The 19,803-nt window shown below is 45.2% G+C and overlaps 1 protein-coding gene across 4 annotated transcripts in view; it reads right to left on the reverse strand.

Annotated features, from left to right (window-relative positions):
* Positions 1–19,803, reverse strand: part of LOC110530945 (choline transporter-like protein 5-A) — a 93,396-nt gene that overhangs the window by 18,508 nt on the left and 55,085 nt on the right. For all 4 annotated transcript variants that reach the window (XM_036985754.1, XM_036985753.1, XM_036985752.1 and 1 more), the window contains exons 2-3: positions 16,393–16,441; positions 3,648–3,721 (exon numbers count right to left, since the gene is read on the reverse strand). In XM_036985754.1, coding sequence (XP_036841649.1) covers positions 3,648–3,721; positions 16,393–16,441 — 123 coding nt within the window. The remainder of the gene's footprint in view (positions 1–3,647; positions 3,722–16,392; positions 16,442–19,803) is intronic.

The following is a 19,803-nucleotide window of genomic DNA, read 5'->3' on the forward strand; positions in this document are numbered from 1 at the left end:
CCCCAGTAGCTAGTTAGAAATGAATGGTATTCTGTTTAATCTTTTCTAACACAGCGCTGAGTATTGAGCGGTGGGTTTTCAGAGCCCTCTGTGATCAAAAGGTTAATCTGCTGACTTGCACTCAGGGGGACAGTGTGTTTGGGTTTAGGCCAGTGTGGCATCACTGCTTTCAAAGAAGATTTCTAAACACAAGGCTTCTCATGTAGCAGCTCCCTTTACATCGCTTGTTAACACTGTTTTGTTTTGAAAGGACCAGCAATTTGACTCAACTAGGACAATGAAATAAGGGATGGATAGAATTTTACAGAATGGGGACCTGGAGGATAATGGAGGGTCATGCTTTTTCAATTTCAGTCAGGGAGAGGGTTTAGTACTGTTTTAAATCTAGTCAAGGGGAGGGTTTAGTACTGTTTTAAATCTAGTCAAGGGGAGGGTTTAGTACTGTTTTAAATCTAGTCAAGGGGAGGGTTTAGTACTGTTTTAAATCTAGTCCAGGGGAGGGTTTAGTACTGTTTTAAATCTAGTCAAGGGGAGGGTTTAGTACTGTTTTAAATCTAGTCAAGGGGAGGGTTTAGTACTGTTTTAAATCTAGTCAAGGGGAGGGTTTGGTATTGTTTAAAATCTAGTCAAGGGGAGGGTTTAGTACTGTTTTAAATCTAGTCAAAGGGAGGGTTTAGTACTGTTTTAAATCTAGTCAAGGGGAGGGTTTGGTATTGTTTTAAATCTAGTCAAGGGAAGGGTTTGGTATTGTTTAAATCTAGTCCAGGGGAGGGTTTAGTATTGTTTTAAATATAGTCCAGGGGAGGGTTTAGTACTGTTTTAAATCTAGTCCAGGGGAGGGTTTAGTACTGTTTTAAATCTAGTCCAGGGGAGGGTTTAGTACTGTTTTAAATCTAGTCCAGGGGAGGGTTTAGTACTGTTTTAAATCTAGTCAAGGGGAGGGTCATGCAATTTGTAATTGATTACATTTCAATATTTCTCAGTGTTTTAGAATTAGTCGCTATATATCGATGTGTGTCCAATACCGCCCCTCATCTCTCATTCTTCGCTGGCCGTGCAATACCAAGTGAGCCTATAGGCTATCTAGTGAGGTCTCAATAAATTATCCATAGCCTATAGGCTAGGGGCTACGAAGTGCGTGCTGGGAGAAGCAAAGAGAAAAGTTATATTTCTAAGATAGCTGCTGTCATGGTGTAAATAAAACTACGCTGCATTACACACTGCAATGGGTATTCCAACCCTGAGCCCCGGGCCTGCTCTGCTTTTTCTGATCAAAAATGTTTTTGTGTTCTGCCTAACCAATGGTTGTGCTGTGTAGGCCTACGGTGGCAGTTCACTAATTTGTGATTAGGTCTAGTCCAAAAAGTATTGCGCGAGGACTAGCCTATACCCTATGTTCTATTCAAATTGAGAAGGAGAGCGCGAAGATGGAAAAGAGGACCGGTGGCTACTACTATAATAGATTTTTATTAAAAACAATATGTTTCTTGCCCAGGATATATTTATCAGAGTTATTGGCCTCTCAATAAGACAGATTCGAGATATTTACACTGTGGTGCTGAAACTTGAAGCAGCAGCACAATCCATCGGAAATGGACAGCTAATGTTGCTGAAAGTAGGCAAATTAGAGTAGGTATAATTAATTAAAACGGGTCTTCATTTGAATTAGACTTTACTAACAACAAGAGGGCATTGTGTTGGAGCCTATTTCTTCCTATTTAAGAAATTAGAGGTAGGCCTACCTGTTTGACAGATGAAATCTAGCTATAGGCTGCTATATCCATATCCATCCATTTGTCGGTCAATTTCTCCACCCACCATGCACTCTTTAAATAGCCTATCTACGTGTCAGTGAAGGGCTGTTAAGTTCAAACCAAGACTCGAATTGAGGGGGTGTGAGAGGGTATGCCATAGATCTTTCTTTAATTAAAGAAAATGGTAATCACTGGCCTACCACGTGTTATCTTAAGATTTTAAAGAAAATAAAACGGATCCGACTATATAAAGGGATCAATAACAGCGATTTGGTCTGCAATACTTTATGCTAGAAACAAGCTGTAAAATACCCAGGAAAGACGTGACTCCGATGCATATGGGGATATCATTGTTTCGTTTATTTGTCATTCAAAGGCTGAGCTACAACCTTCTAAAGCCGAGGAGACAAAACATTTACTTTGCTTGGGAAGTAATCTAATTCTGTCACTATCCATTGATTAAGCTAATCACTTTCTGTACAATAGAAGATGTTTAAACTCAGACAGCTTTTAGGGAAACACTTGTGACCTTCTCTTGTTGGGTTTAGCAAAGGAAGAAGAGTAGCCAGCAGTTAAATCTTACATTTTTCTGCTTCGGTAGGACTACTCTGTCTTGGGTGGAAAGGTAGGCCAACTCTGTCTGGGGTGGAAAGGTAGGCCAACTCGGTCTGGGGTGGAAAGGTAGGCCTACTCTGTCTGGGGAGGAAAGGTAGGCCAACTCTGTCTGGGGTGGAAAGGTAGGCCTACTCTGTCTTGGGTGGAAAGGTAGGACTACTCTGTCTGGGGTGGAAAGGTAGGCCTACTCTGTCTGGGGTGGAAAGATAGGCCAACTCTGTCTGGGGTGGAAAGGTAGGCTTACTCTGTCTGGGGTGGAAAGGTAGGCCTACTCTGTCTGGGGTGGAAAGGTAGGCCTACTCTGTCTGGGGTGGAAAGGTAGGCCTACTCTGTCTGGGGTGGAAAGGTAGGCCAACTCTGTCTGGGGTGGAAAGGTAGGCCTACTCTGTCTGGGGTGGAAAGGTAGGACTACTCTGTCTGGGGTGGAAAGGTAGGCCAACTCTGTCTGGGGTGGAAAGGTAGGCTTACTCTGTCTGGGGTGGAAAGGTAGGCCTACTCTGTCTGGGGTGGAAAGGTAGGCCTACTCTGTCTGGGGTGGAAAGGTAGGCCTACTCTGTCTGGGGTGGAAAGGTAGGCCTACTCCATTCCTAGCCTGTAGTTTTGGTAATTTATGTGGTATTAAAAAAGATTCTGCTAATATATAAAATTACATACAATTCCATTAAATGTTTACGAAAGGAATTTTTTTCTTGGACCTACAAACAATATGAGAAATTCCTGCAATGCTTTTACTATAAAGGAGATAGTTCCAGCCCTACTCTTGTCCACAGTGGTCTGCGAACCCACAACATTCTGCCCCATAGCCATATGTGCTGTCAAAATTCCTGCGTTGCCATGAAATGCTTACCGGATGAAGAACAGTTTCTAAAAATGCATATCTAAGGCAATTGTCTGTCCAAGAAGTGAGGGTAAATGGTAGGCATGTTCTCTGTATCCACTTCTTGTTTTAATTATTATTTGGGGTATAGGGGAGGATCACTGTTTTTTTTTTAAAGTGTTACAGGAGGACTTAGGTCAAATATATTTTGCTGAAGGCAGGGCCATCCATTTTCATTTTCCGAGGTGTCCAATTTTCTCTAAGTAACCCTGATTATAAACAGTGTTCACTCCATGAAGGCTAATATTTAGTCTGTCCAATGCTAGTCTCACTTCCTAGACTTGTGGGAAGGTGAGAGATCGGGTTTTGTCCAATACATGTAGACCTATATGTCATGAAAAGTTGTATAGACATCCTTACACTTTCCTGGTAATAGTGGTTATGGTTTTGTATCCACTCACCCACAGTCCCCAGTGCTATGTATCCAAGGATGACGATGATGAAGATCACACAGCAAAACACGTCTGTACAGCTTCTGTAGAGAGAGAGAGAGAGAGAGAGACAAAGAGACAGAGAGAGAGAGAGAGAGACAAAGAGACAGAGAGAGAGAGAGAGAGAGAGAGAGAGAGAGAGAGAGAGAGAGAGAGAGAGAGAGACAGAGAGAGAGAGAGAGAGACAGAGAGACAGAGAGACAGAGAGACAGAGAGACAGAGAGACAGAGAGACAGAGAGAGAGAGAGAGAGAGAGAGAGACAGAGAGAGAGAGAGAGAGAGAGACAGAGACAGAGAGAGAGAGAGACAGAGAGACAGAGAGACAGAGAGACAGAGAGAGAGAGAGACAGAGAGAGAGAGAGAGAGAGATACACAGAGAGAGAGAGAAAAAATGTAAATATCCTTGACAAGGCTTTCAATACTCAACATACTCACAGAGAGAGAAATGATAGGAGAGAGAAATTAGAGTGTAAAAGGGAGAGAGAAACGAGAGGAGAGAGATAAGTACCCATCAAGGCCTCGTTCATTATTCTGTTTAAGATCAAACCGCAGCCGAGGGGAACCATGGCGTTGATGAGATGTTTTCCAAACGTTTAAATGAAATATTAACCTCAACAATCTGCTGCTATGAATCCCTGTGGACGCGTCACATTCCCACACTCTCTTTCCCTGGGTTTGGCCACTGGAATGGCTCTTGCAGTGTCTGTACTAGTGTGTGTACCAGTGTGTGTGTGTGTGTCAAGTGCTTACATGTTTCTCTGGACTGGATATTGTCACTTATCCACAATAGGTAGTGTGCACGCAGGTGTTCCAATTCATGATTTGATTTGAGATAATTGTTAGCGTGGCCTCCAGGAAATCATTGATCCAGCGACCTATCTAGTGTCATGTTTAATCACAAAGGGGACTGTGAAGAGACAAAGCCATTTTATATATCTTGTATTGTAATTTGAACTGTACTATGTATTATGTCATGCTTCATGTGGACCCCAGGAAGAGCAGCTGATGCTTTTGCAGAGGCTAATGGGGATCATAATTAATACATAATTACTCAGCTTACATATCAATCGAAGGTGTAGAAATCCCTCCCTTGCCTCCCAGCTGACTACTTATAGAGCACTGAGGTAATGTCTGATTACTCCAATTTGATTGGTTGGGATTGACCTCTATCAATGAGAGTTATGCCCAGCCCCTCTCTAACCTGTCAGGGAAGGCCTTCACAAGTGGCAGCGTTTGTTTTGGGCGAAATTTCCACATTTTAGACCATTCCATTGGTCCTTAAGTGAAATCTCCACCCAGCCCAGGGACCGGTCAATACAAAATGAGAGCACCCAATCCCTTTCACCAGCAGTATACTTTCACTGGAATGAATGAACCTCAACAGTCCAGGTTAGTGGGTTATAACAGACCATGACCGTAAGGTGATGTGTTTAGGGAATAGTGATCAGGTTGTGATTGGCAGCACTGGGTCATTGAGTTGACAGTGTTAGTAGTAGACCTGGTGTTGAGCTGCACAGCAGGCTTTCACAAACACATTGCTCAACGCTCCCCACTGCTCCCTAGTGCTCAATAATTCAGTCTTTAGCTGAGCAGCACTTTTCCCAGATCCAACAGGCCTGAGACACACAGAACTGTACACAAATACACAAGCACCTGCACGCACGTGCACGCACGCATACACACGCACAGTCATGCATGCATGTATGGTGCACGCACGCGCACGCGCACACACACACACACACACACACACACACACATAATGTTGAGCCGTGTGAATGTGTGAGTAGTTTAGGATCCCCATTATCTACTGCACATGCAACAGCTACTCTTCCTGGGGTCCTCATAAAACGCACAAATACATGACGAAGTACAGAACAGTTATAGACAAGGACATTACATTACGTTTAAATAATAATACATCAATAAAAACTAAACAAGCAAAAATAACTGAATAAAACAAGCGTTATATATTGGAAAGACACTAAGAGACAACAAAAATACTATTTACACACAATCCTATTAAGTATTCATATTCCCAAATACAGTTAAGCAGTAGTAGTAGTAGTAGAAGGAATAGTGGTAGGACAGGTTGAAGGTTCTGCCTCCCTGTTGATATTAGGTCTGCCCATAGTACAGTAGTTAGTGTTTTCCTGCTCTGCCCTTTCCAGTCCTCTGGAACAACCATGGGTGATGCTGAAAGCATAACACTCTCTTCTTAACTCTCATTCACCAGCTGATGAGAATTAAACACACTGACTTGAGAGCAGAAACAACAGCTAAACTCAAGCAGAGAGAGAGAGAGAGAGAGAGAGAGAGTGAGTGTGTTTATGTGTTTGTGTGCAGGCTTGTGGGTGTTTGTGTGCAGGCTTGTGTGTGTTTGTGTGCAGGCTTGTGGGTGTTTGTGTGCAGGCTTGTGGGTGTTTGTGTGCATGCTTGTGGGTGTTTGTGTGCATGCTTGTGGGTGTTTGTGTGCATGCTTGTGGGTGTTTGTGTGCATGCTTGTGGGTGTTTGTGTGCATGCTTGTGGGTGTTTGTGTGCAGGCTTATGGGTGTTTGTGTGTAGGATTGTGGGTGTTTGTGTGTGTGAAATAAAGTTAGAAAGATAATACTTTTTCAGAATCAGGATTCTAAAGATCCTGAGGACACTAAAATCAACTCAGAGTAGCACACATTGATTATGTCCCTATATACACTACCGGTCAAAAATTTAGACACACCTACCTACTCATTCAAGGGTTTTTCTCTATTTTTACTATTTTCTACATTATGGAATAAAATTGAAGACATCAAAACTATGAAATAACACATAGAATCATGTAGTAACGAAAAAAGTGTTAAACAAATCAAAATAGATTTAATATTTGAGATTCTTCAAATAGCCACCCTTTGCCTTGATGACAGCTTTGCATACTCTTGGCTTTATCAACCAGCTTCATGAGGTAGTCACCTGAAATACATTTCAATTAACAGGTGTGCCTTGTTACAAGTAAATTTGTGGAATTTAATTCCAGGTTAATGCATTTGAGCCAATCAGTTGTGTTGTGACAAGGTACAGAAGATAGCCCTATTTGGTAAAAGACCAAGTCCATATCATGGTAAGAACAGCTCAAATAAGCAAAGAGAAACGACAGTCCATCATTACTTTAAGACATAAAGGTCAGTAAATACGGAAAATTCAAGAACTTTGAAAGTTTCTTCAAGTGAAGTCGCAAAAACCATCAAGCGCTATGATGAAACTGGCTCTCATGAGGACCGCCACGAGAATGGAAGTCCCAGAGTTACCTCTGCTCCAGAGGATAAGTTTATTAGAGTTAACAGCCTCAGAAATTGCAGCGCAAATAAATGCTTCACAGAGCTCAAGTAACAAACATATCTCAACATCAACTGTTCATTGGAGACTGCATGAATCAGGCCTTCATGGTCGAATTGCTGCAAAGAAACCACTACTAAAGGACACCAATAATAATAAGAGACTTGCTTGGGCCAAGAAACATGAGCAATGGACATCAGACAGGTGGAAATTTGTCCTTTGGTCTGGAGTCCAAATTGAAGATTTTTGGTTCCAACCGCCGTGTCTTTGTGAGATGCGGTGTGAGTGAATAGATGTGCATGTGTATTTCCCACCATAAAGCATGCTGTGGGGGTGCTTTGCTGGTGACACTGTCTGAGATTTATTTAGAATTCAAGGCATACTTAAACAGCATGGCTACTGCAAGATACACCATCACCTCTGGTTTGGGCTTAGTGGGACTATCATCTGTTTTTCAACAGGACAATGACCCAACACACCTCCAGGCTGTGTAAGGGCTATTTTACCAAGAAGGAGAGTGATGGAGTGCTGCATCAGATGACCTGGCCTTCACAATCCCCCGACCTCAACCAAATTGAGATGGTTTAAGATGAGTCGGACCGCAGAGTGAAGTAAAAGCAGGTGGATCACCAGCAGCAAGAGCGACATCATTGATATATAGTACTGTCTTTTATCGATGGCGGTTATGATATCGTTTAGGACCTTGACCGTGGCTGAGGTGCACCCTTGACCAGCTCGGAAACCCTATTGCATAGTGGAGAAGGTACGGTGGGAATCGAAATGGTCGGTGATCTGTTTATTAACTTGGCTTTAGAAGACTTTAGAAAGGCAGGGCAGGGTGGATATAGGTCTATAACAGTTTGGGTCTAGAGTGTCTCCCCCTTTGAAGAGGGGGATGACTGCGGCAGCTTTCCAGTCTTTGGGGATCTTAGATGATACGAAAAAGAGGTTGAACAGGCTAGTAATAGGGATTGCAACTATTTTGGTGGATAATTTTAGAAAGAGAGGGTCCAGATTGTTTAGCCCAGCTGATTTGTAGGGATCCAGATTTTGCCGCTCTTTCAGAACATCAGCTATCTGGATTTGGGTGAAGGAGAAGGGAGCTTGGGCAAGTTGCTGCGGGGGGTGCAGAACTGTGGCCGGGGTAGGGGTAGCCAAGTGGAAAGCATGGCCAGCCGTAGAAAAACGCTTATTGAAATTCTCAATTATTGTAGATTTATTGCAAATTTCCTGACTTCCCTGAAAAGTTGCATATCGCGGGGGCTTTTCAATGCTAATGCTGGTCAAGGGCAGTCAAGTCTGGAGTGAACAAAGGGCTATATCTGTCCTAAGTTCTAGATTTTTTGAATGGGGCATGCTTATTTAAGATGGTGAGGAAAGTACTTTTAAAAAACAACCAGGCACTCTCTACTGACAGGATGAGGTCAATACCCTTCCAGGATACCCGGGCCAGGACGCTTAGAAAGGCCTGCTCGCTGAAGTGTTTTAGGGAGCGTTTGACAGTGATGAGGGGTGGTCATTTGACCGCGGACCCATTACGGACTCAGACAATGAGGCAGTGATCTCTGAGATCCTGGTTGAAGACAGCAGAGGTGTATTTAGAGGGCAAGTTGGTCAGAATGATATCTTTGAGGGTGCCCATGTTTACGGATTTAGGGTTGTACCTGGTAGGTTCCTTGATAATTTGTGTGAAATTGAGGGCATCTAGCTTAGATTGTAGGACAGCCGGGGTGTTAAGCATTCCCAGTTTAGGTCACCTAAAAGTATGAACTCTGAAGATAGGGGGGGGGGAATAAATTCACATATGATGTCCAGGGCACAGCTGGGGGCTGAGGGGGATCTATAACAAGTGGCAACAGTGAGAGACTTATTTCTGGAAAGGTGGATTTTTAAAAGTAAAAGCTTGAACTGTTGGGGCACAGACCTGGATAGTATGACAGAACTCTGCAGGCTATCTCTGCAGTAGATTGCAACTCCGCCCCCTTTGGCAGTTCTATCTTGTCGGAAAATGATGTAATTGGGGATGGACATTTCAGAATTTTTGGTGGCCTTCCTAAGCCTGCACTAGAATAATTAAAAAATAATAAACATTGGCCTGTGAGCTCTATGATAAGGAACGACCACCTCAGTCTGAAGGGTGATGGACAATTTATAGAGATAAATCACCAAGACAGTCACCTCTCAACGCCGCACTGCAATTTATGTGTTGCCTTTCAGGAGTTATCGGCACACAAAATTTTGTTTTATAAATCACTGCTTCTGAACCAGTCATGTGTTTGGGGGGCCCTGTGCTGTTCGCTTAATCGCTGTCATAAATTCAAATTTCACAGGAGAATTTAGGAAGGAGAGAAACAGTCAGATTATGAGAATTGATGCGACTTGGGATTCAATAGCCTGGTCCATGATCTGTTCGTGCTCTTTTGCCAACTTGCGGCAATCAGTGACAAGGAGTTGGAAGGGCAACACAAACCGATCTGAGACCAGGCTAGAGATTCAATAGTCGACTGGTTTAATCTGCGGCCATCTTTAAAATCCCATCATTAAACGACTCCATATCGCTCACTCAAAATAGACTTTGAAGAGACTGAATTAATGTGTCTCGTTTTTAATTAAAACCACTGATCCATTCCTACAGGACTGCTTTATGTCTCTGAATAGGAACTTGATTAATGATTCTAACAATCGCTGTGAACGGTAATGAGAAGATGGCAGTTGGCACCCTGAGTGAAATATGGGCTTGAAATTACAACTGCACATAACAAAGCAAATCTATATTTATGAGCTCAAAAAGAACAACCAGACAAAAGTGTCCCCAAATAGGCCTAGTCAAAGTTTTCAGCATCTTTGAGCTACTGTAAATGATTGGATAAACAGACGGGAGGAAAAAAACTATTCCTCTTCTGTGTGGCGAGCCAGAGAAAATGTATGGTCAGCAGCAGAACTAGTAAATGGGCGGAGGAGGGTGGGTTCCATACGTCTCATTCTTGACAGGAACCGAGAAGTGTTCTTAGAGTCGAGGGTGGGGGGCAGAACTTGACAAATAGAGGGTCGCTAGCTGGCTACAAACCCTTCACTTTATCATGTCCACTCATTGGTTTTATAACAACTTTGCAACAAACTGCACTTGTAAGTTTGAACACGGATATCGTAAGGACATGAGACATAGGACATGAAATAGCAAGCGACCCAAGCGCGTATTTTGAGGTATGAGTGTGTAAGACTCTCATAGGTAGCTCTCATTATACAGGTAGGACTCTCACTGTTTTAAAGGTGAAAACTAACTATATTCTAATACAGAAAAAGGTTAAGCAATACACATAAACAGCTTTAGAAAACCTTTCAACATAGTCTTAGTTATCTGGGGAGGATCTCTGTCTTGTTGGGTAGCTGAAACATATCTTTAATAAGATATCCACTGAGCCCTGAAATGGCTGCTTGGGTGAAAACACTGATACAGAGAAATCCTAAAATAATCAAATAGAACAACATTAAAAGTTATTGTGTAGCTATAAAAAAGTGTGATAATTTAATCATTAATTCCTGTGTACTGTGTACACACACACACACACACACAGGATCTATAATTACATCTCTGCAGCTCCCTACTCTGACTTCAAGGGAAGCCTTCAGTAAAGGATCAATGTATTTTTCACATTCTCTATGGGAATAACTGCAATAATGTACTCTTACCCAATTAAGAAGTGAAAGACACTTTCCCTCATCTGCTAGCGAAGGTGTTATTTATTGTCAATTGAGCCTTGTGAATATACAGTGCCTTGTGAAAGTATTCGGCCCTGTCACGGCCGTCCTCCTCTTCATCTGAAGAGGAGAGACGAGATGGATCTGAGGACCAATACGCGGCGTGGTAAGTGTCCATGGCAAATCTTTAATCAAGAAAGACTGAACACTATACAAACGAGTAACAAAAAACCAAATTCAACCGTGAAGCTACAAAATGAGACCTGTGCTGAAACAAGCCATCAACATAGACAATCACCCACAAACAAACAGTGCAACCCAGGCTACCTAAGTATGATTCTCAATCAGAGACAACTAATGACACCTGCCTCTGATTGAGAACCATACTAGGCCGAAAACATAGAAATGCCCCAAAACATAGAAAAACAAACAGACTGCCCACCCAACTCACGCCCTGACCATACTAAATAAATACAAAACAACGGAAATAAAGGTCAGAACGTGACAGTACCCCCCCCCCAAAGGTGCGGACTCCGGCCGCAAAACCTTGACCTATAGGGGAGGGTCTGGGTGGGCGTCTGTCCGCGGTGGCGGCTCTGGCGCGGGACGCGGACCCCACCTCATCATTGTCTTAGTCCGCCTTATTGTCCGCCTCCGTAGCTTTCTCAGCATGACCACCCCTCTCAATGACCCCACTGGACAGAGGGACAGCTGCTCGGGACAGAGGGACAGCTGCTCGGGACAGAGGGACAGCTGCTCGGGACAGAGGGGCAGCTGCTCGGGACAGAGGGGCAGCTGCTCGGGACAGAGGGGCAGCTGCTCGGGACAGAGGGGCTCCGGCAGCGGCGCCGGGCAGGCGGGGGGCTCCGGCAGCGGCGCCGGGCAGGCGGGGGGCTCCGGCAGCGGCGCCGGGCAGGCGGGGGGCTCCGGCAGCGGCGCCGGGCAGGCGGGGGGCTCCGGCAGCGGCGCCGGGTAGGCGGGGGGCTCCGGCAGAGGCGCCGGACAGGCGGGATGCTCCGGCAGAGGCGCCGGACAGGCGGGAGGCTCCGGCAGAGGCGCCGGACAGGCGGGAGGCTCCGGCAGAGGCGCCGGACAGGCGGGAGGCTCCGGCAGAGGCGCCGGACAGGCGGGAGGCTCCGGCAGAGGCGCCGGACAGGCGGGAGGCGCCGGACAGGCGGGAGGCTCCGGCAGCGGCGCCGGACAGGCGGGAGGCTCCGGCAGCGGCGCCGGACAGGCGGGAGGCTCCGGCAGCGGCGCCGGACAGGCGGGAGGCTCCGGCAGCGGCGCCGGACAGGCGGGAGGCTCCGGCAGCGGCGCCGGACAGGCGGGAGGCTCCGGCAGCGGCGCCGGACAGGCGGGAGGCTCCGGCAGCGGCGCCGGACAGGCGGGAGGCTCCGGCAGCGGCGCCGGACAGGCGGGAGACTCCGGCAGCGGCGCCGGACAGGCGGGACCACCTGCAGGGAGGAGACAGAGAGACAGCCTGGTGCGTGGGGCTGCCACAGGTACCACCAGGCTGGGGAGCCCTTCAGGAGGCTTGGGGTTAGGAGGAGGCACCTGAAGGACCGGGCTGTGGGGGAGCACTGGAGCTCTGGTGCGCAACCTTGGCACCACCTCCCCAGGCTGGATAACCACTCTAGCCCGGACCCTCCAGAGTGCAGGCACAGGTTGAACCGGGCTGTGGGTAAGCACGGGAGATCTAGTGCTTACTACACGCACCTCTCCCTTAGGCTCCATTCCCACATTCGCCCGGCACGAGCGGAGCGCAGGCAGAGGACGCACTGCACCCTCCCAGCGCCCCGGAGACACAGCACGCAGAGCCGGCGCAGGATACCCTGGACCAAAACTGCGTACCGGCGACCAGACCCGCTGAGCAGGCACCATACGCCCTGGCTCGATGCCCGCACTCGCATGACACTCTCGGGGGGCTGTCCTATAGCGCACCGGGCTATGGCCACGTACTGGCGACACCGTGCGCTTAACCGCATAACACGGTGCCTGCCCAGTATCGCGCTGCTTATAATAAGCACGAGGAGTGAGCGCAGGTCTGCTACCTGGCTTAGCTCCACCCCTCGTGTGCCCCCCCCAAAAAAATTTTTGGGGCTGTCTCTCGTACCTGTCGCACTGCCGTGCTGCCTCCTCATATCGCCGCCGCTCAGCTTTCGCTGCCTCCAGCTCTGCTTTGGGGCGGCGATATTCCCCAGCCTGTGCCCAGGGTCCCTCTCCGTTCAGTATCTCCTCCCATGTCCAGGAGTCCTGTGATACCGGCCGCTGTTGTTGCTGCTGCTGCTGCTGCTGTCGTCGCTGTTTTCTACCACGCCGCTTGGTCCTTGGTTGGTGGGTGATTCTGTCACGATCGTCCTCCTCTTCGTCTGAAGAGGAGAGGCGAGAAGGATCAGAGGACCAATACGCGGCGTGGTAAGTGTCCATGGTGAATCTTTAATAAAGAAAGACTGAACACTATACAAACGAGTAACAAAAAACCAAATTCGACCGTGAAGCTACAAAATGAGACCTGTGCTGAAACAAGCCATCAACATAGACAATCACCCACAAACAAACAGTGCAACCCAGGCTACCTAAGTATGATTCTCAATCAGAGACAACTAATGACACCTGCCTCTGATTGAGAACCATACTAGGCCGAAAACATAGAAATGCCCCAAAACATAGAAAAACAAACATAGACTGCCCACCCAACTCACGCCCTGACCATACTAAATAAATACAAAACAACGGAAATAAAGGTCAGAACGTGACAGGCCCCCTTGAACTTTGCAACCTTTTGCCACATTTCAGGCTTCAAACATAAAGATATAAAACTGTATTTTTTTGTGAAGAATCAACAACAAGTGGGACACAATCATGAAGTGAAACGACATTTATTGGATATTTCAAACTTTTTTAACAAATCAAAAACTGAAAAATTGGGCGTGCAAAATTATTCAGCCCCCTTAAAGTTAATACTTTGTAGCGCCACCTTTTGCTGCGATTACAGCTGTAAGTCGCTTGGGGTATGTCTCTATCAGTTTTGCACATCGAGAGACTGAAATTTTTTCCCATTCCTCCTTGCAAAACAGCTCGAGCCCAGTGAGGTTGGATGGAGAGCATTTGTGAACAGCAGTTTTCAGTTCTTTCCACAGATTCTCGATTGGATTCAGGTCTGGACTTTGACTTGGCCATTCTAACACCTGGATATGTTTATTTTTGAACCATTCCATTGTAGATTTTGCTTTATGTTTTGGATCATTGTCTTGTTGGAAGACAAATCTCCGTCCCAGTCTCAGGTCTTTTGCAGACTCCATCAGGTTTTCTTCCAGAATGGTCCTGTATTTGGCTCCATCCATCTTCCCATCAATTTTAACCATCTTCCCTGTCCTGAAGAAAAGCAGGCCCAAACCATGATGCTGCCACCACCATATTTGACAGTGGGGATGGTATGTTCAGGGTGATGAGCTGTGTTGCTTTTACGCCAAACATAACGTTTTGCATTGTTGCCAAAAAGTTCAATTTTGGTTTCATCTGACCAGAGCACCTTCTTCCACACGTTTGGTGTGTCTCCCAGGTGGCTTGTGGCAAACTTTAACCGACACTTTTTATGGATATCTTTAAGAAATGGATTTCTTCTTGCCACTCTTCCATAAAGGCCAGATTTGTGCAATATACAACTGATTGTTGTCCTATGGACAGAGTCTCCCACCTCAGCTGTAGATCTCTGCAGTTCATCCAGAGTGATCATGGGCCTCTTGGCTGCATCTCTGATCAGTCTTCTCCTTGTATGAGCTGAAAGTTTAGAGGGACGGCCAGGTCTTGGTAGATTTGCAGTGGTCTGATACTCCTTCCATTTCAATATTATCGCTTGCACAGTGCTCCTTGGGATGTTTAAAGCTTGGGAAATATTTTTGTATCCAAATCCGGCTTTAAACTTCTTCACAACAGTATCTCGGACCTGCCTGTTGTGTTCCTTGTTCTTCATGATGCTCTCTGCGCTTTTGACGGACTTCTGAGACTATCACAGTGCAGGTGCATTTATACGGAGACTTACAATCCACACAGGTGGATTGTATTTATCATCATTAGTCATTTAGGTCAACATTGGATCATTCAGAGATCCTCACTGAACTTCTGGAGAGAGTTTGCTGCACTGAAAGTAAAGGGGCTGAATATTTTTGCACGCCCAATTTTTCCGTTTTTAATTTGTTAAAAAAGTTTGAAATATCTAATAAATGTCGTTCCACTTCATGATTGTGTCCCACTTGTTGTTGATTCTTCACAAAAAAATACAGTTTTATATCTTTATGTTTGAAGCCTGAAATGTGGCAAAAGGTCGCAAAGTTCAAGGGGGCCGAATACTTTCGCAAGGCACTGTAAGCTGATGAAGAAACAGTTGGAGATGGGTTGATGGCAGATCTGAGGTCTGTGCACCCACACCGCTCTTCAAATCATACAATTAGTCCTAATACATTTCCATTGACAAACACTCAAAACAAAACCACAAAGATGACAACAATCCCCACAATGCCAATCCTCCAGCATTGTCCCACCATAACAATCAACCACCCAGACATTTTCATTTTTCCCTCTCTTTTCCCCTGGATAAGTTTTGTCAGTGATGTCCAATAAAGGATTTGAAGTGTCCTCCTCATTGCTTATTTAAACATCCCACTCTGCTCCACTCCTTACCACCCCTCTTTGTCTGGCTCGAGCCGGTTGACCTGGTCCCTGTTCCAGCTGGTTGGCACTGCAGCCACACTGATTGCAGCCAGTCAGTCACCTGAGTCTCTAATAGCCATTGATTTCCTCCCCCTTTTTCTCTGACAGGCTTTTAGCTGTGACACTGTCAGATGGGAGAGAAAAGGCTTCTGTCAGGTTTAATGCTAGGAGATGGGTAGGGAAGGGAGGGTCTGTATCATCTGTGAAGGCTGGCTAAGAAATCTCAAATGTTTGGGTTTGTAATGTAGTGGCAAAGACATGTATAATATGATTGGTATTAGAATAGAATGTTTTATCTCTATGGTTAATAGTCTTTCTGTCTGAGGAGATTTGTGCTTTTCCAAAGCACCAAATCCATCTATTAAATTCTATGGATTAATATTTAGTTATTTCACCAAAGGATAATCTCTTATAATATCTGAAATGTAAGTTAAACACTGGGTCTACACTGACATTTCAGAGGGTCTGTATGAGAATAGGCTTAACTCACATTCAATATTAGCTTGAAAGTTAATGGCTATAGCCTATAATTTCATTTTTTTTTCTCAGTTCAGCCAAAGCAGAGATCAGAGCAGACCATGGGCTCCGTCTCAAATGACACCCTATTATTTAATTAGTGCACTACCTTTAGAGGGTAAGGGACAAAGCCCTTCATTCAATAAAACATGATGTTTTATATCAAATCAAACACTACTGTCGATATGGGCAGTTCCATGGTGACTGAGTCTTTAACATTGATGTGTAGTCCTAAAAGTCGTGTAGTACATCACCGAAGCCCTAAAATGTGAGCAGTACATCACCAGTGGGACAGCCCTTTGGCAGCACTCTCATTTCATCACCACTGCTAGCTATTAGCAGCAGTATAGTGAGAACACTCACCATCTGGAAATGGGATCACACATAGCAACAAGCACTCAGTGCCTCTCACAAATGAAACAAGACCCACTGTTGAGCTGTGAAGGCAAAAGCAAAGAAGGCAAAAAGGGGGAAAATTACCTATTGCTGATTGGTCCTCTGAATGTGGGGTCAAACTTGCTTGGTTCTCCTGAAAAAGAGAGGTTTGCACATTAGTCAAAGTGATACGAAGAGTAACGATACGAAACATAATTAAACAGCTGTCAGCTTACACTTAATAACCAAACAGCAAGACCCAACAGACATGATTCTGTCCATGTAGTGGCCCTGGTCTTTGTGTGAGAAAAGTTGAAGAAGCCACAAAAGAAGAAAAACAAAAAGGTAGAAAAGGTTCAAGTCAGTGACCTGGAAAGCTTTGGGGAGAAAAGACTGAGCTGAGTTTGAAGGTATTCTGCTCATAAATTCTGTATCTGTCTCCAGTATAGTTCCACTTGTCTGCCTGTGGTAGCAGTGTGAGAGAGGAGTAGTGTAGAAGGGTGGTGGTGTGTGTGTGTTGAGGGGGGGTGACAGAGGTTAAGAGACTGAGGCAGAGAAAGAGTTTGTGATTCTGGGCGGAAAATGACTTCATGATGGTTTGTTGAAGGTGACTTTCCTGAGTTTGTGTTTTCACATTCTCACTCAGGTGTATGAATGCCAGTCATCCCCCATCCAATCTCTCTCTTCTTGTCCGACTAATGCAGCTTGAGTGACTTTGCTGAATGAAAATCCGGCACTTGAAATATGAGTGTGAAAAAAATGAGTGTGCTCATTGAACAATTATTTAATCTCAAACCAAAAACAAAAGATTCAGTTGATTGGCAGGCCGCAGTTTGTAGAACGAACACCTCAATTCAAGGTGCCTTTAAAGGGGAACTGCACCCGCTGATTTGGCCTCGTTTTTTGGATTGTTCCCCAAGAAATGCTGGCGGCCATGAAAAGAGTTGGCTTGGGGGTGTGGTTTGCTGTGGGTTACTTGGGTGTGTCCTTGCCACCACCCAGACACACCCATCTGTCAGAAACTTGCCCGCAGCTGTTTCCTCCCACTCAATCACAACAAACAAACCTCCTGCATGTTGAGTTTAATAACTACAGGCAGATGTATGGTGAGATGCCAGAGGGAGCTTTGAATAGGTAAGTAGCATAAAGAATAATATGATAAGAAGGCAATTGATGAATTTATGTAGATATTCTAAACTAAGTGTTTTGATAACTTTAAAATGTAGTAACAGGTCCATGTAGAATAAACAACCCTTTACACTAATACCATAGAAGTCCATAATACCATACCATAGAAGTCCATAATACCATAGAAGCAGGGTTCAGCTAATATAACAATGTGCATGTTTCACCTTTCGTTGTCATTCCCAGCCGAAACAGATACCGTGTCCATTTTGTCTGGTGGTAATGGGGCTACCTAGGCAAACATGTCAGAGTGGTCATACCTTCCTGTGTGGTGTCGTGTACACAAAAGGAGTTCCCTGATCCTAGTGCAGAATACACAGGGTTTCTCCCTCCCCATATTGACTGATAGCATTCAATTCAATAATAAAAAAAGACAATACAGGTAAAAGTTGTCGAGCAAAACTTTAATGCCAGGTCCCTCTCCACTCAGAGACATCAGTATCAAGCCCATCTGTCAGTCTGGACTCCATCACATCATCTTGCAAGTCTCTATGTACTTGCTCCATACATGCTTCTATGAACACACACAATCACTGTTCTATTACCAATGGCAGTTAGGATAGGTGATATCTGACACACAAACAGGTACTATGTCGAAGTTTGAACGGTCAGATAAAACCTACCTAAATCTGTTCTCCCCATCGATGACCGTTGGTGAGCAGGCAAGTGGTGAGGTCTTTGCCAGAGCCTCATTGATGATTATTGCAGCGTAGATTCGCTCCAACATGTGGCTGACTGTTATATTTGTAGGAATTCTCACAGTGAGGACATGTCTGTATGATGCTGATGAGGGTCCCCTTGTTGGTCTTTTATATGCTGCATGTTCGGCTGCAAACTGTACATGTCTCCAACAACTGCAGCAGGCAATGTTCAAGGTGGTGTTGACTGGGGGGCCTGTGACAGGGTGACATGAGAGAGCCAAGCCTATGGGTTCGTAGCCTCAACCTCGCAGTGCACGCACACACACACATACAGTACACACACCAATTGATTAATGGACTGCTGAATGTATATTTTTTTCTCTTGCTTTGTCTGCTCTTTTCAGGATTATGTCTGTCTCCGATGAGTTACCCAGGAAAGGTCTGAAAATAGCCCATATTAATACAGTTGAAGTTGGAAGTTTACATACAACTTAGCCAAATACATTTAAACTCAGTTTTTCACAATTCCTGACATTTAATCCTAGTAAAAATTCCCTGTTTTAGGTCAGTTAGGATCACCAGTTTATTTTAAGAATGTGAAATGTCAGAAGAATAGTACAGAGAATGATTTATTTCAGCTTTTATTTCTGTCATCACATTCCCAGTGGGTGAGAAGTTTACATACAGTCAATTAGTATTTGGTAGCATTGCCTTTAAATTGTTTAACTTGGGTCAAATGTTTCGGGTGTTTCCACAAGCTTCCCACAATAAGTTGGGTGAATTGACAGAGCTGGTGACAGAGATGGTGTAACTTAGTCAGGTTTGTAGGCCTCCTTGCTCACACACGCTTTTTAAGTTCTGTCCACAAATTTTCTATAGGATTGAGGTCAGGGCTTTGTGATGGCCACTCCAATACCTTGACTTTGTTGTCCTTAAGCCATTTTGCCACAACTTTGGAAGTATACTTGGGGCCTGCGTTGTCCATTTGGAAGATCCATTTGCGACCAAGCTTTAACTTTCTGACTGATGTCTTCACACTACACCGGCTCCGACGCTCGTCAGATGTGGCAGGGCTTGCAAACTATTACAGACTACAAAGGGAAGCACAGCCGCGAGCTGCCCAGTGACACGAGCCTACCGGACGAGCTAAATCACTTCTATGCTCGCTTCGAGGCAAGCAACACTGAGGCATGCATGAGAGCATCAGCTGTTCCGGACGACTGTGTGATCACGCTCTCCGTAGCCGACATGAGTAAGACCTTTAAACAGGTCAACATACACAAGGCTGCGGGGCCAGACAGATTACCAGGACGTGCGCTCCGGGCATGTGCTGACCAACTGGCAGGTGTCTTCACTGACATTTTCAACATGTCCCTGATTGAGTCTGTAATACCAACATGCTTCAAGCAGACCACCATAGTCCCTGTGACCAAGAACACAAAGGCAACCTGCCTAAATGACTACAGACCCGTAGCACTCACGTCTGTAGCCATGAAGTGCTTGGAAAGGCTGGAAATGGTTCAAATCAACACCATAATCCCAGAAACACTAGACCCACTCCAATTTGCATACCGCCCAAACAGATCCACAGATTATGCAATCTCTATTGCACTTCACACTGCCCTTTCCCACCTGGACAAAAGGAACACCTATGTGAGAATGCTGTTCATTGACTACAGCTCAGCGTTCA

The sequence above is a fragment of the Oncorhynchus mykiss genome, chromosome 8 (assembly GCF_013265735.2).
Source record: "Oncorhynchus mykiss isolate Arlee chromosome 8, USDA_OmykA_1.1, whole genome shotgun sequence".
Lineage (NCBI taxonomy): Eukaryota > Metazoa > Chordata > Actinopteri > Salmoniformes > Salmonidae > Oncorhynchus > Oncorhynchus mykiss.